Below are 18,234 nucleotides of genomic sequence, written 5' to 3'. Positions count from 1 at the left end.
ACGGATTTTTCCAGTGAGTAGGCCTGTACATAGGCACCCCTGCACCAATGCCTCAGGGTGAGAGCTCAGCTGAGAGAAAAGTGGGGTGTGATCAGGTACCCAACTTAGTTACCTGCCTCTTCCCATTAGGAAGATTAACCTGTATTGCAGGGTCCCTGAGGACAATAAATTCCCTTGAGGAACATGATTCCAACACACTTAAATGGGGAAAAATGCTTCACCTGAGCCATTTCTAATATGAAGAACAAAAATTAAAGTGAGAGACAAGAATGGGGTACTGGGCCACAGAGAAAACACAGAGCACAAAAATGTGTACCTAAAGAGGAGCAATGCAGGCACATACACATCCAAGGACTCACAGGAACTAACAATCATCACCATCATCACCATCTTACCATATCAGATACCTGTTATATATCAGACACTTAATTTTCCTTTGAAAGTGTCTGTATAAATCTAGGTCTGGGGCTGGGCGCGGTGGTTCATGCCTGTAGTCCTAGCACTTTGGGAGGCCAAGGTGAGAGGATTACCTGAGCTCAGGAGTTCAAGACCAGCCTGAACAAGAGGGAGACCCCATCTCTACTAAAAATAGAAAAAATTAGCTGGGCGTAGTAGCACATGTCTGTAGTCCCAGCTACTCAGGAGGCTGAGGCAGGGGGATCACTTGAGCACAGGAGTCTGAGGTTGCTGTGAGCTAGGTTGACGCCACGACGCTCTAGCCCGGGCGACAGAGCGAGACTCTGTCTCAAAAATAAAATAAAAATACAACAACAACAATAAATAAATAAATAAATCTAGGTCTGTGCTATATCATCTCCCACTACATAGGACCAAAAGAAAGAAAGAAGATGTAGATGTTTCTCCCAGGAGGGTCCTCTAGTGCAGCAGTTGTCAAACTTCCTGGCCTCAAGTCCCCTTTATACTATTAAAATTATTAAGGACCCCCAAATGTTTTTTTGTTTTGTTTTTTTTTTTTTGAGACAAAGAGTCTCGCTCTGTCACCCTGGGTAGAGTGCAGTGGCATCAGCCTAGCTTACTGCAACCTCAAACTCCTGGGCTCAAGTGATCCTCCTGCCTCAGCCTCTCAAGTAGCTGGGACTATAGGTGTGAGCTACCATGGCTGGGTAATTTTTTTCTATTTTTGGTAGAGGCAGGGTCTCCTTCTTGCTCAGGCTGGTCTCGAACTCCTGAGCTCAAGCAATCCTCCTGACTCGGCCTCCCACAATGCTAGGACTACAGGTGTGAGCTACTGCGCCAGGCCCCCCAAAAGTTCTTTATATGGATTATATCTATCAACATTTACTGTACTAGGAATTAAAACAAAGTTTAAAATATTCATTTAAAAATACAAATATAATAATATATTTAGGAAAAAATAATATTCTCCAAAACAAAAAAAATTTAGTTATGAAGTGTCATTGTTTTACATTTCAACGTCTGGCTTCAAAGAAGACAGCTGAGTTCCAGTATCTGCATCTGTGTTCAATCTGTTGCAGTATGTTGTTACGGCTGAAGTAGATGAAGAAATTCCAGCCTCGCACAGATATGTTGTTGGAGAAGGGAAGACCTTGCAGACCCCCAAAAAAGGTCCCAGGGATCTGCAGGGATCCTCAGACAACATCTTGAGAACTGCTGATTTAAGACAAGACTGATTAAAAGAACTAACATGGTGGTAAGTCTAATTTTGTAAACTAAATGGTGTGACAGAGGGCATTATTTTACCTGAAAATACAATTGCTTTGGTGAGGTCATCTATGCCCAATTTTGCTTTTCCCCTCTGACAGAAGTCAAAGACAGATCGTCCTAGTGTGGCACAGCATGTTTACCCTCAAGAGAAAATGCCCTGAAAAGGTGTTCAAGAGCTCTGACCAAGTTGGGTAATGGATCTTTGTCCCTGATCCAGTGCTCCTTTTCTCAATAGCAGACGGAGGGAAGGGGAGCCCAGACCCATGCTGTGGCCTGTGCTGCTTCTGCTGTCTTGATTATATATTCCAAAGTCTCTGGCTTTGCTTGTGTCAGTCAGTCAGGACCTGGCCCTTAACATCACTTACACTAGTGCCACTAAGTTCTAGCAAGAAAAGTATTGTCAGCTAAATGGCCAACGAGTACCATTTCTTGCTGCATCTTAAGTGCTTCCTGAAAAAACTCAGGATTTGCCCTCCTAAAAAGGAGCTTTCAGCGAGTAGGAGACTAGACTACTAAACATCACACAATTTGAGACATTAGTCATCCTTACCCTTACCACAGTGCAGGCTGAATAAATCCCTGGAGAATCTCTGGGCAGTGGGGCAGGTGAAGGATAGAGGCAGATTCATGTAATAAAGTTCTGTGTCCTTGTAACAATACTATCACCATACAATCAAATGAATCTTCAAAGAATGCCCAGAGAAAATGGACAATAAGTACATCTACACTATCTTGTTCCAAAAGCAAGAGATCAGATTAAGTCTTCACAAATTAAAACTCCTATCAATTGTAATCCACCCTTTCAATGTCCCCGCCGAGAGGACCTGCCTTGATTAGTGTCTCTCTTCAGGATATGAATTCTTTGAGGGCCCACAAAAACCTCACAGTCTAGGTGGCTGCCAAGTAATTGCACCCTATGTAGATAATGGACTTGTGGCTGCCGTTAACTGTTGACACTGCGTGTCTTGGAGTTTGACTGAGAAGATTAGGATCGGCGTGTCTGAAACCCAAGGGAGTGCTGTACACGGAGCAGCGAAACACCTGCTCAGGCAGGACTCAGGTAGCCATTTTGATTTGAGGAAAGTTGCAGCATTGAGCCCTTAAGCACTTTGGCCATTATAAACAAGCATTCCCTGGTACTAATCAATCAACACCTTTGTGCACACAAGTTAACATTCATAAGGTGTCAGGCAGGTGGGAGGGGGAGGAGGAGATGGGTAAATTCACACCTAATGGGTGTGATGCGCACAGTCTGGGGGATGGGCACACTTGTAGCTATTACTCGGACGGCACAAAGGCAATGTATGTAACCTAAACCTTTGTATCCCCGTAATATTCTGGGGCTGGGGGGCGGGAGAGAAACAAGCATTCCCAAAAGAAAACAAAATGAAAAACTGCTCCAGGGATCCCAAGGTTACATTTAGGGAAACAAACAGATAAATGCATAAAAAAAAGCAGCTTTAGGAATTAAGGTGAAATTAAATTTTGTTTCAACTTTAATGTTTTGTTTGTTTATATGCAAAGAGAAAGAAATATTAATAAGTGAACTGACAAAAAAAAAAAAAAAAACCCAAACTGGGAATGTTTCTGTATTTTGTAAGAAAAAGAGTAGAATCCATCTGTAAAGGGAAAAACGGTATCTGTGGATACAGCTATAGACTGGTTAGGTGAAATTCATTCAGAAGAACTTCAAATGTGTCAGTTTAAGGGAAGGAAGACCCTTTATCTGAGAAAATAGTTTTCAGAAATCCTACCAGAGATCTAAGATTTAAACCTCTCAGACTAGATTAAGGTGACAAATATATTTTCATTTATGAATTGAAAATATTTTATATTTTTTGTTGTCTTTGTTCTACAAAGTATTTCACTTCACTAACAAACTACGTACTTGTGGTTGGTTGGTTTGTATGTATGTATCGCTATGTATGCATGCATGTATGTATTGCTATTTTTAAAAAAGGTATGGCAAAATTAAGTTATCTGTTCTGCTCTGATGGATCTGTCTGACAGCATGGACCTAAGAAAACTGGACTACCAAGACCTCATTAAGTCACTCCCAATCTTTCACCTGACAGCCATAACTCAAGGTTGAAGAAAGGCTCCCAGCAAAGAAAAGCAAACACTTCGCTGGCATGTATCTCCTATTTCAAACTTCCTAACAAACAGTGAGAGACCACCTCACAGAACATTATCCGTCATTTAAAATGAAATTGCAAAGACTGTGTAGCAACATGGAAAACTGTTTACATGATAAAAGTAAAAGTATATAAAAGTAGTATATCCTGTGTGATTACAACTATGTTATAAATTAGATGCACACAAAAAACCATGAAGAACAATAATAAAATGATAATTTTATGCCATGGTGTAAGTGATTTTCTCTCCAAATTTTCTGAAATGTTATATTGCTTTTTGACTGCTTAAAATTTTGCAAATAATTCATGGCTGTTATAAAAAATTTTAGAAACATGGGAGAATGAGGAAGGAATGATGAAGAGGATGAGGAGAATGAGAAGATGACGAATATAAATTTAAAGCTTCCTATAATCCCACCACTTTGGGATAAGCTCCTGTTCAAGTTTTACATATATCCTTTGATAAAGTTTCTACATGTAGACTCTATACATTTCATAAAAATGAGACATCACACATGGTCTTGTATTACAAAGTACCACACATGTTGCTTTTCCAATTAACCTCTATCCGTACTGATAAATATATCTACCTACATAATAATTTTTAGATGTTGAATCTGTATGATTAAATCAAAATGTGTTGTTGGAATCTGGATTTTTTTTCATGCTTAGAAACAATACTGTTATAAACAAACATTTCTGTAACTAAATTTTTGTACATATCCTTAATTATCTATAGTCATGTACCGCATGATGTGTGGTCAACAAGGAACTGCGTATATGACAGTGGTCCCATGAGATTATAATACTGTATTTTTACTGTACCTTTTCCATGTTTAGATACACAAATACTTACCATTGTCTTACAATAGCTTACAGTATTCAGTACAGTAACATGCTGCACAGGTTTTAGCCTAGGAGCAATAGGCTGTACCATGTAGCTTAGGTGTGCAGTAGGCTATGCCATCTGGTCTAAGTAAATACACTCTATGACATTCACATGATGATGAAATTGCCTAACAATGCATTTCTCAGAAGTGATCCCTGTCTTAAGCGATACATGAGTGTATTAAATTTTCTTATATCCTCATCAATATTTGGTATATATAATTACCAACTTCTTTTTGGGTCCAATTTGGGGCTATTTTTCTTTTAATGTGTTTGCTTGCTATTTACAATTTGCTTTTGTAAATTATCTGTTTGAAATCTCTGTATTTAATTGGAGTGTTTAACTTTTTCATAGTGATCAGTAATAGCACCCTATTTATACTGGTTGTAGACATTTTTTCCTATTATGTAATTTGCCTTCTAATTTAGTTTATGATATTTGCTAGCCTACTAAAATTTGTTTTTATTAAATTGAATTTATTAATCTTTCTCTATTTGGATTCTAACTCAGGTGTTATGCTTACAACCATTTTTCTGCTATTATAATAAAAAATAAATACAAGAACAAAGTATGATAAGTACTAAGAAAACATTAGAAACACAGTCTCAATGAAAAGCCCATCATTTACTACTTTTGCACAGTCTAGTCCCCAACTACGAACACAGATAATTTCAATAGATAATTCAGTAGTGACAATTTGTCAACTACTACACACCTCCTGTGTGAAGCATGCCCACTTAACCTTAAATTTGTATAGAGTATGTTGCAAATGTGCAAAATGACACACCACCTATGGAATTTTTCAATATCTAGAGAAATTACAAATGCATTTATCCTCTTCACTAAGCAATGCCATATCTAGGACTTGGTCCTACAGATACATAGTACTTGCATGCTCACACTATGTATTTAGTGCAACCAACAATAGCTAATACTTATTCAGCACTTACTATGTGCCAGTCACTGTTCTAAGCACTGTACATATATTAACTCACTATAATAGTTTGTAATAGCAAAAGACCAAAACAACTGCGTTCCATTAGTGAGGGAAGTGGTTACATAAACTAAGGTATGTGCAGACAGTAGAAGATAATGAAGATGTACTGATGTGGAAATGTACTGGTAAGAAAATGCCTCCAAGACATGTTGTTAAATGAAGTGAGAGCAAGATGCAGAGCAGGGTATAAGGTATGCTACCACCATTGTAAAAAATGGAGGCAATAATTATATTTATATATGTATATTTATTTGCACTAAAAAAAAAAAAAAAAAGCAAGCAAGCAAGCAAGCTCTATCAGAAACTAACAGAAATGGTAACCTGAGAGAAGAGGAGGGGAATGGAGAGTGTCAAAGATGGAAACAGGATTCTTCTTTATAAACCCTTTGTTATTTTGATTTCGGAACAATGTGATTTTATTATCTATTAAAAGAATTACACTTTAGAAAACAAAACACACACACACCATGCAGACCTTACACTTCACAGTGCAATTTCACATACACTACCCTTGTTTTGATTTTAATCCTCACAACATAATTAGGGCTGGTTTTGGTTGTCTACAGTCACACAGCCAGTAAGTAAAACCTGCATCAAACCCAGATTTTAACCTCAAATTCTTCATAGGGTTCAGCTTCCTCCAATAGAGCAGTCAGTGGCAAAGAGAGTAGGTAGGTAGTTATGGCTTCAGCAGATAACAGTATTTCATCCAGCTCAGATGTCTGTTTGGAACCAACTTCATCTGCTGGGTCCATTTATGAGGTTGGTTATGCATATATGTATTTATGTATCGACTGATTGATGGGGGTCTCACTATGTTGGCCAGGCTGGACTCAAACTCCTGGGCCCAAGTGATCCTCCCCTGTCAGCCTAAGTAACTGGGACTGTAGGCACATGCCACTGTGCCCACCAGGTATTTTTTAATTTTTAAATCAAAGAGATGCCATGTGTTCTAAGTGCATGTATTTACATAGATGGATAATAAGATGGGCTGGATGTTTAAAAAAAAGTCAGCAAAAGGGAACCAAAACAACCATTTATAATTATGATTGCCATTTCAACAGTGATATGATAAGAAGCTTCTTTTTCCTCCAGAGTAAACATAAAAGTCCAGCTATGTGGTGAGGATCCAGCTGTTTGTGAATCATTTGCTGATAAAAAGAGATAGTCTTATAGCCGGATATTACTTGTGGCCTCTTTGAGAAACAAAGGCTAAAGAAGGTACTGTTTCCCTGGTAAAGACACTAGGAAAAATGCAGAGTGGAAAATGTGGTAGAGAATAGGGGTTGTTTAGCTTTGTGGTTTGTATTTTTTTAAACCATCAAATCACAGCAAAGTTCAGTCAGCAGAAGTGTACACATCCTGAGGAAGTGCCCTCTACTAAGGAGCCAAGAAAAAGCCTGTTCACCTCGTGGCCGATTTCTCCTTCCCCTAGACCTGTGAGCACGATCCAGGCAAGCCTGAGAACACACATAACTCTGCCAGGATCTCTGACGTTGGACCAGGAGAGGAAAGCACAACTTTAGATGTCATCCAAGGGTCTGTTTTCTCACTGAAACTCAATGACTTCTCTCTAACCCCAAAACTATCACTACTCCTATGTGTTTCAGGTAAAGCCTCCTTTTTGGTCATTCCTCAAAAGCTCCATGGATGGCAGGCAGCATTATTTCTTGGCCTCACTCCTCTGATCTGTCCAAAGCATGCTCTAAATGCCAAGAGCTGCCCTTCTCAACTACCCTTTCTCTGGCTGGCCTCCCGCTCCCTTTTCAAAAACAGCCATAGCCCTAACGTCCTCCCTACAACTCCACTCACCCTTGAAGAATCCCCAAGGAGCCCTCACAGATCACTCACTCACCATCTCCCTGAGGAGTATTCCCTGCATTATTCTGCACTTATTCTTATGTTTATGTTTTACATATCCACTCTTATAACAGATTACAAACACCATATGGAGCAAGATTCATAGCTGCAATTGTCCCAGCTTTAATTCTCCCTACCCTCACTATACCCAGCCTTTGAAGGAATTAAATGTTAACATGAAACTAATGTAGCATAATGGGACAGTTGGGCTTGCACCTTCATCCCTCCTAAAGTTTCCAAAAACTACCTTCAAGTCCAACCCAATAGCCTTTTCCCTGGACTCATTTTCTGTCTGCTCTGCTGGACCACCACGATGTACTTCCACGTTCCCCCGACACCATCCAGCCCCTTGACTTCTGAGGTGTCTCTCCAACTCCTCACTCTTTTCAACAACCTCAGCTTCACTGTCTTCCTACTGACAGGGGCCCTACCTAGTTCTTCCTCTTTCTGTCATCTGCCTTCTTGGAAAAATCATCCCTTCTTTGCTTTTCTCGGTCTATTTATCCTATATCTTACACTCTGAGGAGCACACCATGAATGCCACTTCTGTCAAATCATAGCCCTCTTCAAATCCCCTTCCTGTGTCACAGGTGAATACGTACAAATTCCTCTGAGGGTCAGAGACATTCATTCCACCATGGCCTATGTACGGTTCCCTGCATCCCATCAATAAATGTGAGCTGATGCTACTGCTAATGTTTTTTCCTCAGCACCAGGTTTATTCGCCTCCACTGCTCGCTCTCACGAAACTAGGCCCTCACTAGGGGTTATCCATGCAGTAAACTGGTGATGTAGCACAATGGTCACACTAGGGGACTGAAGTTTTAGAGACCTGAAGCTGGAACCATGAAGCAAGTTAGAAAGCTAATAGGTGGCAGATAGAATGCACACTCAAGTGGTTTGGCTCCAGATTCTGTGCTTACCTTCTATCCTTCTTAAACCAATGCAAACATATCTTGGAAACATTTGGTGAAAATTTTACTTCCTCTCTACAGGAGAAAGCACATATATGCACAAAAGTCTACATTAAATATGAAGGAGTTTCTTCCTGAAGCTGATGCCTCATTGCAGGGTAGATCCCTCTGTCCCAAGTTTGTCCCTATCCACACAATGACAGCCCTCTCCTAGTCACATGTTTTGATAGGGAAACACCAGTGAAATGGAGAGCACATGCTTCCTTTATTCCACTCACATGTATTATTTTTTAGCCCAAGACATGCAGTCTCTTTGGTTAATAAAGATGGACAATGTGAAGTCCTTCTAAAAGAACTCAGATATCCAAATTTGATGGTAACAGCTCTTTTCCCAAGTCTGGAGAGATATGAAAACCCTCTGAGACCACAAAACAAATTTGTATCTTGCCCCTTTGTAGGAAATCAGAAATCTCTGCTTTTAGCTCATACAATTTACTCTTGTTTCATTAAGTTCAGCTCAACATTGCCTATGATTTATATTATTTGTGCTAGAAATCCAGAACTGACCCTCAAACAGATCTGCAAATAATTGTCTTTATAAGTAATACACATTTTTAGGTAAGCTGCCTATGTCAAAAGATTTGAATTTTAATGCTCTCTCTGATCCTGTGCAAAATAAGTCAAAATTTAAAAGTTTCAGTTTCTTCACATAAAACATGGGTATAATCATCCACATTTACATCCCAAGTCACTCTACTATGATACCATGAGGAGAAATAAATACAAATACGTTAGCAGACTTTGAATTCTTAGGAAACAAGATGCTAGGTACGTGTATGGCCTGAGTGTCTCTGACAGAAATATGGAATATTCATTAAATTTAGATTTACATAACAGTATACAATTTGAAAAATGAATACAATTTGAAAAATGTATCCACAACTCACCTGGCTGGTTCCACTATACAACATGTGAAGAAAATGATGAGTTTTATGCCTAACTTTGAACATACTATCTCCAAAATCACATGTGATATAGTTTGGTGGGTGAGGCAATTAAAGGTTGTAATATTGGTTTTTAGAAAGCAGCAGAAATCCAGATATAATCTGAACTGGTCACATAAATTTCTTTCCAGATTAATCTCTAACATGCCAAAATCTCTTTAACTGAAATCACCAAGAGGCTCCTTTTAGGAGGAAGTCTGAAAATTTTATTAAAATGAAATCAGGAACAGAGAAGCTCATTTGTAAGAAAGATGAAAAATGTGGGTTAAAAACAATTTCAAATGATCATGCATCTGAAAGGCACAAAAGTAATTTGAAAAATGAAAAACTTACCTTGGTTCAAAATGAAAACAAGGAGACAAAATTTATAGAAGATAAATATTTTCCTCTAGTGAACATTGCAGAATTAGAAAATAATATTCTCCTTACCCTCACTTAAAAGTTGTATTACTTAGCATATTGAGAAACTAGACTAAATAAGCATTAAGAACTATGTTATGATAATTACACATTCAGACCTCTGCTATATCAGGGCTTTAGAACTGGAATATAATTTCGTGACTAAATGAAACAATCACAAAGAAGTAAAAGTTCCATAGCAAGACTGGTTGATTAGAGAGACCATCCAAGAATTTAATTTATTGACTATCAAAAACATTGTTATATGCATGGAAGAATGTTGATAATTATTGAAGCTGGGTAATAGGCATATTGGGGTGTCCTTAATTCTATTGTTTACTTAAAATGTTTGAAATTGTCCACTATAAAAAGTTAAGTGTGTCCAAAAGTATAGTGTGTCCACTATAAAAATCAAAAAACCTTGTTGTTATAAAGCACCACGGACAAAATAATTCAGGGAAATTTTGGATGGCCGCACACAGTTTCTTACTTGCCGAACTCACAAAGTGCTAATGCTGGACACAAACCCTCACAAGATGCTCCACTCTGCTCCTTATTCAGCTTCCAAGCCATAAATGATGCACTAAGAGCCTTTTCTTCTGACTTCAGACATTTACGTGACATTGCCAGTTTTATTGCCCTCAGCTACTGTTTCTGGTCACCAATGACCATGAACTGACCTGTTATTTCCGTAAGTGGACTAGATGCTACTAGAACAGAGAAAATTGAGAGAAAGTACAGTTTAATGGTTAAGAAAATTGGCTCTGGTGTCAGACTATCTGGGTTATAATTCTGGTTCTACTATTTATTAGCTAGGGGACCTGCAGGCCACTTTGGCTTAAAGATTTAGCTTCTCAGATGAATTTCTAAGAAAGAATGAGAGAAACAAAGGTATTTTCTCTATTTTATATTCTTAAATATTTTACAAAATATTTTATTCTATAAACTTTTCAAAATGAAAATATACAAATTCCAAGGTCTGTTCCCTCATCTAACTGTGAAATCCATTTCTGATATGATCCATAAATAAGGTACAAAATGCATAGTCAAGTATTTTAAGAAGCAGGGGAGTAAAGAATCCATGTTCGTGTACATGTTAGATGTGTATCCAATTTTCAGTATAGCTGACTATGAATACTATAATTCACCAACATGAAGTAACTCAAAAGTAAGGCAAAAACTAATTGCTCTTTTTATGTCTCTCCTGGTCAGAAGGAACCCTCTCTCCAATTTGTGAAACAGTCAGTATTTGATTTACATACTAGCCTCTGGGTAGGAAGGCCATGAACATGCCACGGGGAGGACCAAAGTGAGGGCTGGGCAGAGGACAAGGGCAGCTTGCCCAGGTATCTCTGCTCTGTTATCTTCAGCTTATATTATCAACACTATTTTTCACAAACATCAATCTTAACAGACAGAAATCCCGAATAGAATAGTAACAAACTGTTAACAATGTTATCTACAGAAACAAAATCCTAGTAATGCTTCTTAAGGTTGTCATGTCTCCTGAAAGCATAAACAGAGGTCCTGCCTTGGACGTGCCAGCCAGTGTCCAACAGGATGACAGACAAGAAGGCTCTGCTGAGGTAAACACACATTGCCAATATCATAACATACTACATGCTCTCCTAAGGTCAGGCCAAGTGTGCCAATTAAATTAGATCATGTTTTCTTTCCTTCCTTCCTGTTAAGTCAGAAAGAACATTACCAAGAAATACATGAGAATAATTTATTTTGGCTTTGAATGAACTATTCCCAACTCCACTCCAGTTCAATTTCTTATCTTTTGGCTCTCTACTGAAATGCTTTGCTCTTTATAATCTCAAACATTTCAGTTATTTGAGAACAACAAAAAAGTTAGTTTAATCTTTACTAGATACCTACAGATTTCATTGGGAAGGATAACAGGCAGATTATAGGGATCAAGACCTCACTTTTCTCAGCATAATAAAGGAATGAGTAAGTCAGCAGAGGCAAAACTTTTACTGAGTAGGAGTAAATGGGTAAAGTTAAATGAAAAAAAAAATACCAAAGTGGTCCAGAATTCTCTGTAAGAGCAAGTATTTAGGTTCAGAGTATTAAAAGACAATAATTCACACTACATAGAACACGGAGCATTTCCCTGAATTTACAAGTGTTTGTCCTCTCTTAAATGGATATCACTACTATCTACAAACTGAGTGACTGTTACAGATGGAAAAATATAAAAAAAAGCAAGCCAATGGATCCAAGCTCATCTAAACAAACCATAACTTTAGTCCTTTTCCTAGATGCTAACCTATATGATAACAAATCCATACAGGAACCAAATTAGACCAGAAATGAAACAGAAGCTACAAAGGTTCATCTGAAACAATAGAAAAACAATTTTAACCCAGTATCTTATGTTTGCTACAAATAATCAAATCTTTCCAATTTAAGACAAACATCTATGTCTTGACTATCACCGATTTACAGATATTACTAAACCATGAGTTATTTTTAATCTTTCTGCTAGTTTTGCTGGGGTTAAACTCCTCTCTGACTCCAAATGTACATTTGTCTTAAAATGAAATTCTCCTATTAAAAAATCACCAATTTCAAAATGTTGCAGGCCAGTTACGGTGGCTCATGCCTTATAATTCCTAGCACTCAGGGAGGCTGTGGCAGGAGGATTGCTTGAGCTCAGGAGTTTGAGACCAGTCTGAGCAAGAGTGAGATCTTGTCTCTACCAAATATAGAAAAATTAGCAGGGCATCATCGTGTGCACCTATAGTCCCAGCTACTCGGGAGGCTACTAGTCCCTCCTACTCAAGCAGGAGGATTGCTTGAGTCCAGGAGTTTGAGGTTGCAGTGAGCTGTGATGACACCGCTGCACTCTATCCAGGGCGACAGAGTGACTCTATCTCAAAAAAGAAAAAGAAATCAAATGAAAATTGAACCTCACTTCCCCACAGATAAAAAATTTAATTAATTAACTTAAAAAATGTTGCATTCTAATTTATAATAGACCCCTGTAATCACAGAACAATTATGGAATCACAGAAGGGGGACATGGAACTATTTGATGATGAAGAGAAATATACTAATAGCACTTACATTTGTTTATATATAAACACTGAGCTGCTGAGTTTCACAGCAGAACCCAGGGACAGTTAGCCAAAATCCATCAATGATTATATTCATGGGGAGATGAAAAGACCTGGGATGACAGATTAATGGCCTTCAGACTTTGGCCATCATATACCAGTCTATGCTGTTCAGTCAGCATACCAAAGTCTTGTCAAGTTCAAAACTCAGTGTAATGGGCTCTTCTAAGACAGTAGTTTTCAAATATAAGCTATGGAAGTCCCACATGCTTACTTCCAACTCTCCATACCTCCTTCTCTACCTTTTACCCTTGAAAATGCTAGGGCTCTGAGGAACATAGTTGGAAAATCACTACTCAAAAGAGTTGCTGATCTCTACTTTTTTTTTTTTCTTTTCTCTTCTTATGTGTCTGTCTGTCTGTCTGCTCTCTTTCTCTCAAGAAATGGTCTGGCTAATTCCTGTTGGGTGAAAAGTATGTAGACGTTTAGTTCTAAGTGTCTGTGTATCTCTCTTCTCTGGCTTCCCTACCCACCCCCTATTCCTCCAAGTCTACTAATTAGTCTAGTAAGTTGTGGTTAATGTGTTTTTTCCTAGCTAGAATTCATTGGCTAAAAGTAAGAAACATAGACTCTGGGAAAGAGCTGGTTACAAAATACTGCCAGCACATAGCACACATGCATATATTCACATGCTCACATGTACACATACACCATGGTAGTTGCCACTTTTGGTTTGAAACCCTAAAAATTAAAGCATAAAAGTTTGTAAGACTATACCCGAAACTATTAATCAACGATGATCTCTGGGTGGTCAGATTATTATAGACTTTTATTTTCTTTATATTTTTTATTTTTTCTACAATTCATATATTAACCTGTGTGATTTTGTTTAGCCTAGTCACTATAATTTACTCATGACTTCTGCAAAGGTTTTGATTTGTCAGTGTAAAAAAGTTCTAAATGGTAACCAAAGTGTTGTCTTCCTCTTTAGGCATCATAACTTCTAAGGAGTCTTTAACAAATGCCTAAAGAAAGTTTTCCTGCCAATCCCATTCTCCCACTCAGAAGGCTTCCAACTTTCTAGAGCACTGGTGCAGTAGATGAAAATACACCGAAAGCAATATAGCAAGCATCCTGGCAAAGGGCATCCAACCTCCTCATCTGGTCAAGTGATTCTGGTACAAAGCTTCAGCATGGTTTGGAACGAATGCCAGCATATATTGGTCTTAGCACGGATATTGGACTCAGAATCAAGCAGGGGGTTTAGGCGTGCCATATTGGTCTGGGGAATCTTGGGAGCAAACCTGATTCTCAGAGATTTTTCTGTAGAATAGTCTAATCAATGGGATCAATTACTGAAAAATCCTCCACACTAGAGCAGCTTTTCACCCGAGAGGCAGAATAAGCAGACCCCAGTTACCTGGAGTTAGTAATACCAAATTAAGCTCACCTTTGTGGCCATGGTCTTCACCCCATGAATTCTCCACTCTCCATTTCACGAATGCACAACTCTGATCATCCTGCAAAAAAGTGGATAATCATGTATTGTCTGAAAGCATTCTCCCTGCTGAGGTGTCATGTAGATTTAGTTCTTCTGCAGCCACTTAGAATAAATAGCCTGCTCTATACAGGCATGATGTACACGATCAGGGCTATATATTTCCTACTATCACTAAAAGGATAGCCAATAGTAGTGGAATTTGAATCCCACAAGGTAAAAATACAATAAAGCTAACAAAGCAATAAATATTATCTTCTCCTTTACATTCTATTCTATACAGAAAGTAAGCATATAAAATGCTACTTGGCTAAGAAAAACAAAATATAAACCACTAAAAGCAGTGAACACCATTTGAAGCCAGGGACTCTTGCTTTAAATGAGTGAGTATTGCTTGCAAAGGCATCCCATCCTATTTATTTTAGGAATGATTCTAAGACCTGGTCAGAGTTTGTTTTGTTTTTTAAAAAACGAAACAAAACAAAACAAACTCTGACCAGGTCTTAGAATCATTCAAAAAATAAATAGAATGGGATGCCTTTTTAAAAAAACAAAACAAAAAAACCACATTCTCATCATACTGCTTGATTTTCTACTTAGGGAAACCAAGTAATGATACTCTCCAAATGTGTTCTTTCACTGATTCAGTTACACAAATATTGAATTTAACACAATAGAGATTGAATGGCAAAGCAAAAGTAAAAAGACCATTTCATAAACAAAAGCCAGACATTTCTACTGTTCTCCCTCTTCTATCTTCATTAATAAAATAAGCTCAATTTTCATCTTCTTAAAGGGACAGTGATACTCATCATCATAACCTTCTAGACTCTACTATTGTGACACAGAGAGGGACAAGAGGAAGGCTTCATTTCGGAAAAGACTTTTCTCTTTTGTGTTTACCCAGGACATTTGCTGATGTCAAAACAACTTAAATCTTTGTAGCCTGAGAAAAGCACTGACCCCTGTACTATCTCCTAATGATTTCATCTGTCAGCTCCCACTTACATATAACTGCATGATGAGTTTCGTTTATATGGGATTTGGTTCCCATTGGCTCTGCTAACCTGTACACTCTACTCTTGTCAGTTTTCTTGGATGTCAGTAATTTTCTGTCTCAGAAACAGCCAACAAACAACAAATCCACAAGTTTCAAACACCCTTACCTGTACTAACCCTTACTCTTAGCCCCAGACACCTTCAAAACCATGTCATTAAACTATACATTCCAGAGCTGGTAGATTAAATGTCTGTTATGGTTTTTCTATTTCCCTCATTGTAGTCCATCTTTACTTTCCTTTTAAATATCACTGTTAAAATTTATGTAACCTAAAGTAATTTGCTTATTATAGTAAGTCTGAAAATGTTTCCTCTTCTTTTCTTTGCCAAGGAATTCCTGCAGTGACCTAGATCAAGTTATTCTCTGGGTCATTTACAATTATAGAATAATACCTGGTCCCCACTTATAGATTATTCCATGAAATAAGCTATAAGAATACTGAAGAAATATAGCCATTAGTATGCATTTACCTCTGTATTATTACTCAAATGTAGTTCAAACTAGTTTTAGTGGTCGAAAACTCTAAGTAGAAGAAAGAGAAAAATTTCAATATAAAATTCCAGTTATGATAATATAAATTATCTTTTATACTATTAGCATGTAAGGTAGCTCCATTTCCCTGAGGAAATAAACCATGCCAATCAAAGAACGGATGTTCCAGAGAAAATGACATGAAGTATTCACTATTTTTATTTCTGAAAAATATAAATACTCTATAATATAGAGATGGAAAAATAATAAAATGCTGAACTTCTCTTGGAAATTATACCAAATATTCTTGTTTTTTTTTTTTTTTATAACTCCCTATATAGTTTAAAAGTTTAATTTAAGGAGCTTTAGTTTAGTTGTAAATCCACTGAATTTTACAATATAGCAGGTCCAAATATACATATGAACAAATTCCTAGGTAGTTTATTCATGAAAAATTCCTACTAATGTTTTGCTTCTGATGTCAAAAAGGCACCCTTATTTAAGATAACTTCTTATAACTTAATTTTGTTTTGTTTATAATTCAAATATGAGAATTTTGTTAAACTGGGGTGACAAAACTTTTAAATCACCTTTTGCAATTTTGAAATGGCTTTTCCTGATCTACACAGATAGTACAAACTATATTCCATACATTCTTCTGGGTAACCCTTGGCAATCTGTTTCTTGGTGTGAGAGTCTTGCTAACTACAGAGCTGAGAGTATCAAGGAATGGAATGATGAAAACAGCTCACTGGCTTATAAGACCTCAACCTTTACCTTTATGAAAACCACATGAGGAGCAGGAATATCAACACAGGACTGTCTAATTATTTCAGGACACTTATTACACTATGCTGTGTTTGTTTTCATATAAAAGTGAGAACACCTCAGAGTTCTACTCTTAAAGTCCCAGTCTTGTAATTTGTATGAACGTAATTAGACTTTCCTTAAGATCAGGTTTTTTTTTTGAGACAGAGTCTCGCTTTGTTGCCCAGGCTAGAGTGAGTGCAGTGGCGTAGCCTAGCTCACAGCAACCTCAAACTCCTGGGCTCAAGTGATCCTTCTGCCTCAGCCTCCCAAGTAGCTGGGACTACAGGCACGTGCCACCATGCCCGGCTAATTTTTTTCTATATATTTTAGTTGTCCAATTAATTTCTTTCTATTTATAGTAGAGATGGGGTCTCGCTCTTGCTCAGTCTGGTTTCGAACTCCTGACCTCGAGCAATCCGCCCACCTCAGCCTCCCAGAGTGCTAGGATTACAGGCGTGAGCCACCGCGCCCGGCTTAAGATCAGGTTTTGAATAGTAGAGAGCACAAGGATCTGGGATGCTGTGGGCTTGAAAGGACACCTTCAAATGAAGTAGTTGGAAGAGATGAGAGAAAAGTACAGAGAGAAAATCCTATCCTACTCAAAATTTTGCCTAAAGAGGACAAAAAAACAAATCAGGACTTCTAGGTTAGGCTAGTTAAGAAAATATGGCATAATGACATGTTAGGATATTTCTAAATGTTTCAAAGATCACATATCTAGTAGATAGGATAGCAAAACTATTTTCTAAAAAGATGTATACAAGATAGTTATTCTGTGACTTTATTTCCAGTAATTAGGCTAGAAAGAACATTTTTGTTTGTGGTGGTAGAGAATTAAAGTACTTCAAAGTCTTCTCTTCCTTATGATCCCTCAGCATGGGGGATAAAATATCCATTCGATAGACTGCAAGTGGGAAGCTTATTTGTGAAAGATAAAATTTCGATTGTTTCCAACACTGTGTCCTAGAAAAAGTAATATACTTTTCAGAATATTTTATAGGAAATGCAAAATAATTTACATCCAATTTCCTAAAGCTCTGCATAAATCTTATAATAGGCAGAGAATGCACAAGTTACTGACATTTTACTGCAGAAGAATCTGAACAACAAATGAAAGGAAGGTAAGTCTGAACATAGGTCACCAAGATATGAACACTTTCAGGGCACATTTTAATTCCTTAGAAAATATAAGTTATCTTCCTTATAAAATAGAAGTGAACTTCCCAAATTCCCTTGCTGACTTCTCTTCATACTAAGACCTTTCAAAGTTACAGAAGAGCAGTTACTTCCTTACTCCCTACTGATATAAATTCTGTTCCTCATGGAAAGTTCCTATTTTTATTACCTCTAAGCATGTAGCCAAACCCCAAGGGACGCAGGTACAATGTCTTACTTGGAAGCTAACTTTTAACAGAAATCATGTACACTATGAATGAAGCTCTG

General features: G+C 37.6%; 1 protein-coding gene across 2 annotated transcripts in view; it reads right to left on the bottom strand.

Annotated features, from left to right (window-relative positions):
* Positions 1-18,234, bottom strand: part of BLMH (bleomycin hydrolase) — a 46,840-nt gene that overhangs the window by 1,658 nt on the left and 26,948 nt on the right. For both annotated transcript variants that reach the window (XM_012740761.3, XM_012740762.2), the window contains exon 11: positions 14,403-14,472. In XM_012740761.3, coding sequence (XP_012596215.2) covers positions 14,403-14,472 — 70 coding nt within the window. The remainder of the gene's footprint in view (positions 1-14,402; positions 14,473-18,234) is intronic.

The sequence above is a fragment of the Microcebus murinus genome, chromosome 18 (genome assembly GCF_040939455.1).
Source record: "Microcebus murinus isolate Inina chromosome 18, M.murinus_Inina_mat1.0, whole genome shotgun sequence".
Classification (NCBI taxonomy): Eukaryota; Metazoa; Chordata; class Mammalia; order Primates; family Cheirogaleidae; genus Microcebus; species Microcebus murinus.
Note: the sequence above shows the minus strand (reverse complement) of the source record. Positions and strands in the feature narration are given on the sequence as shown.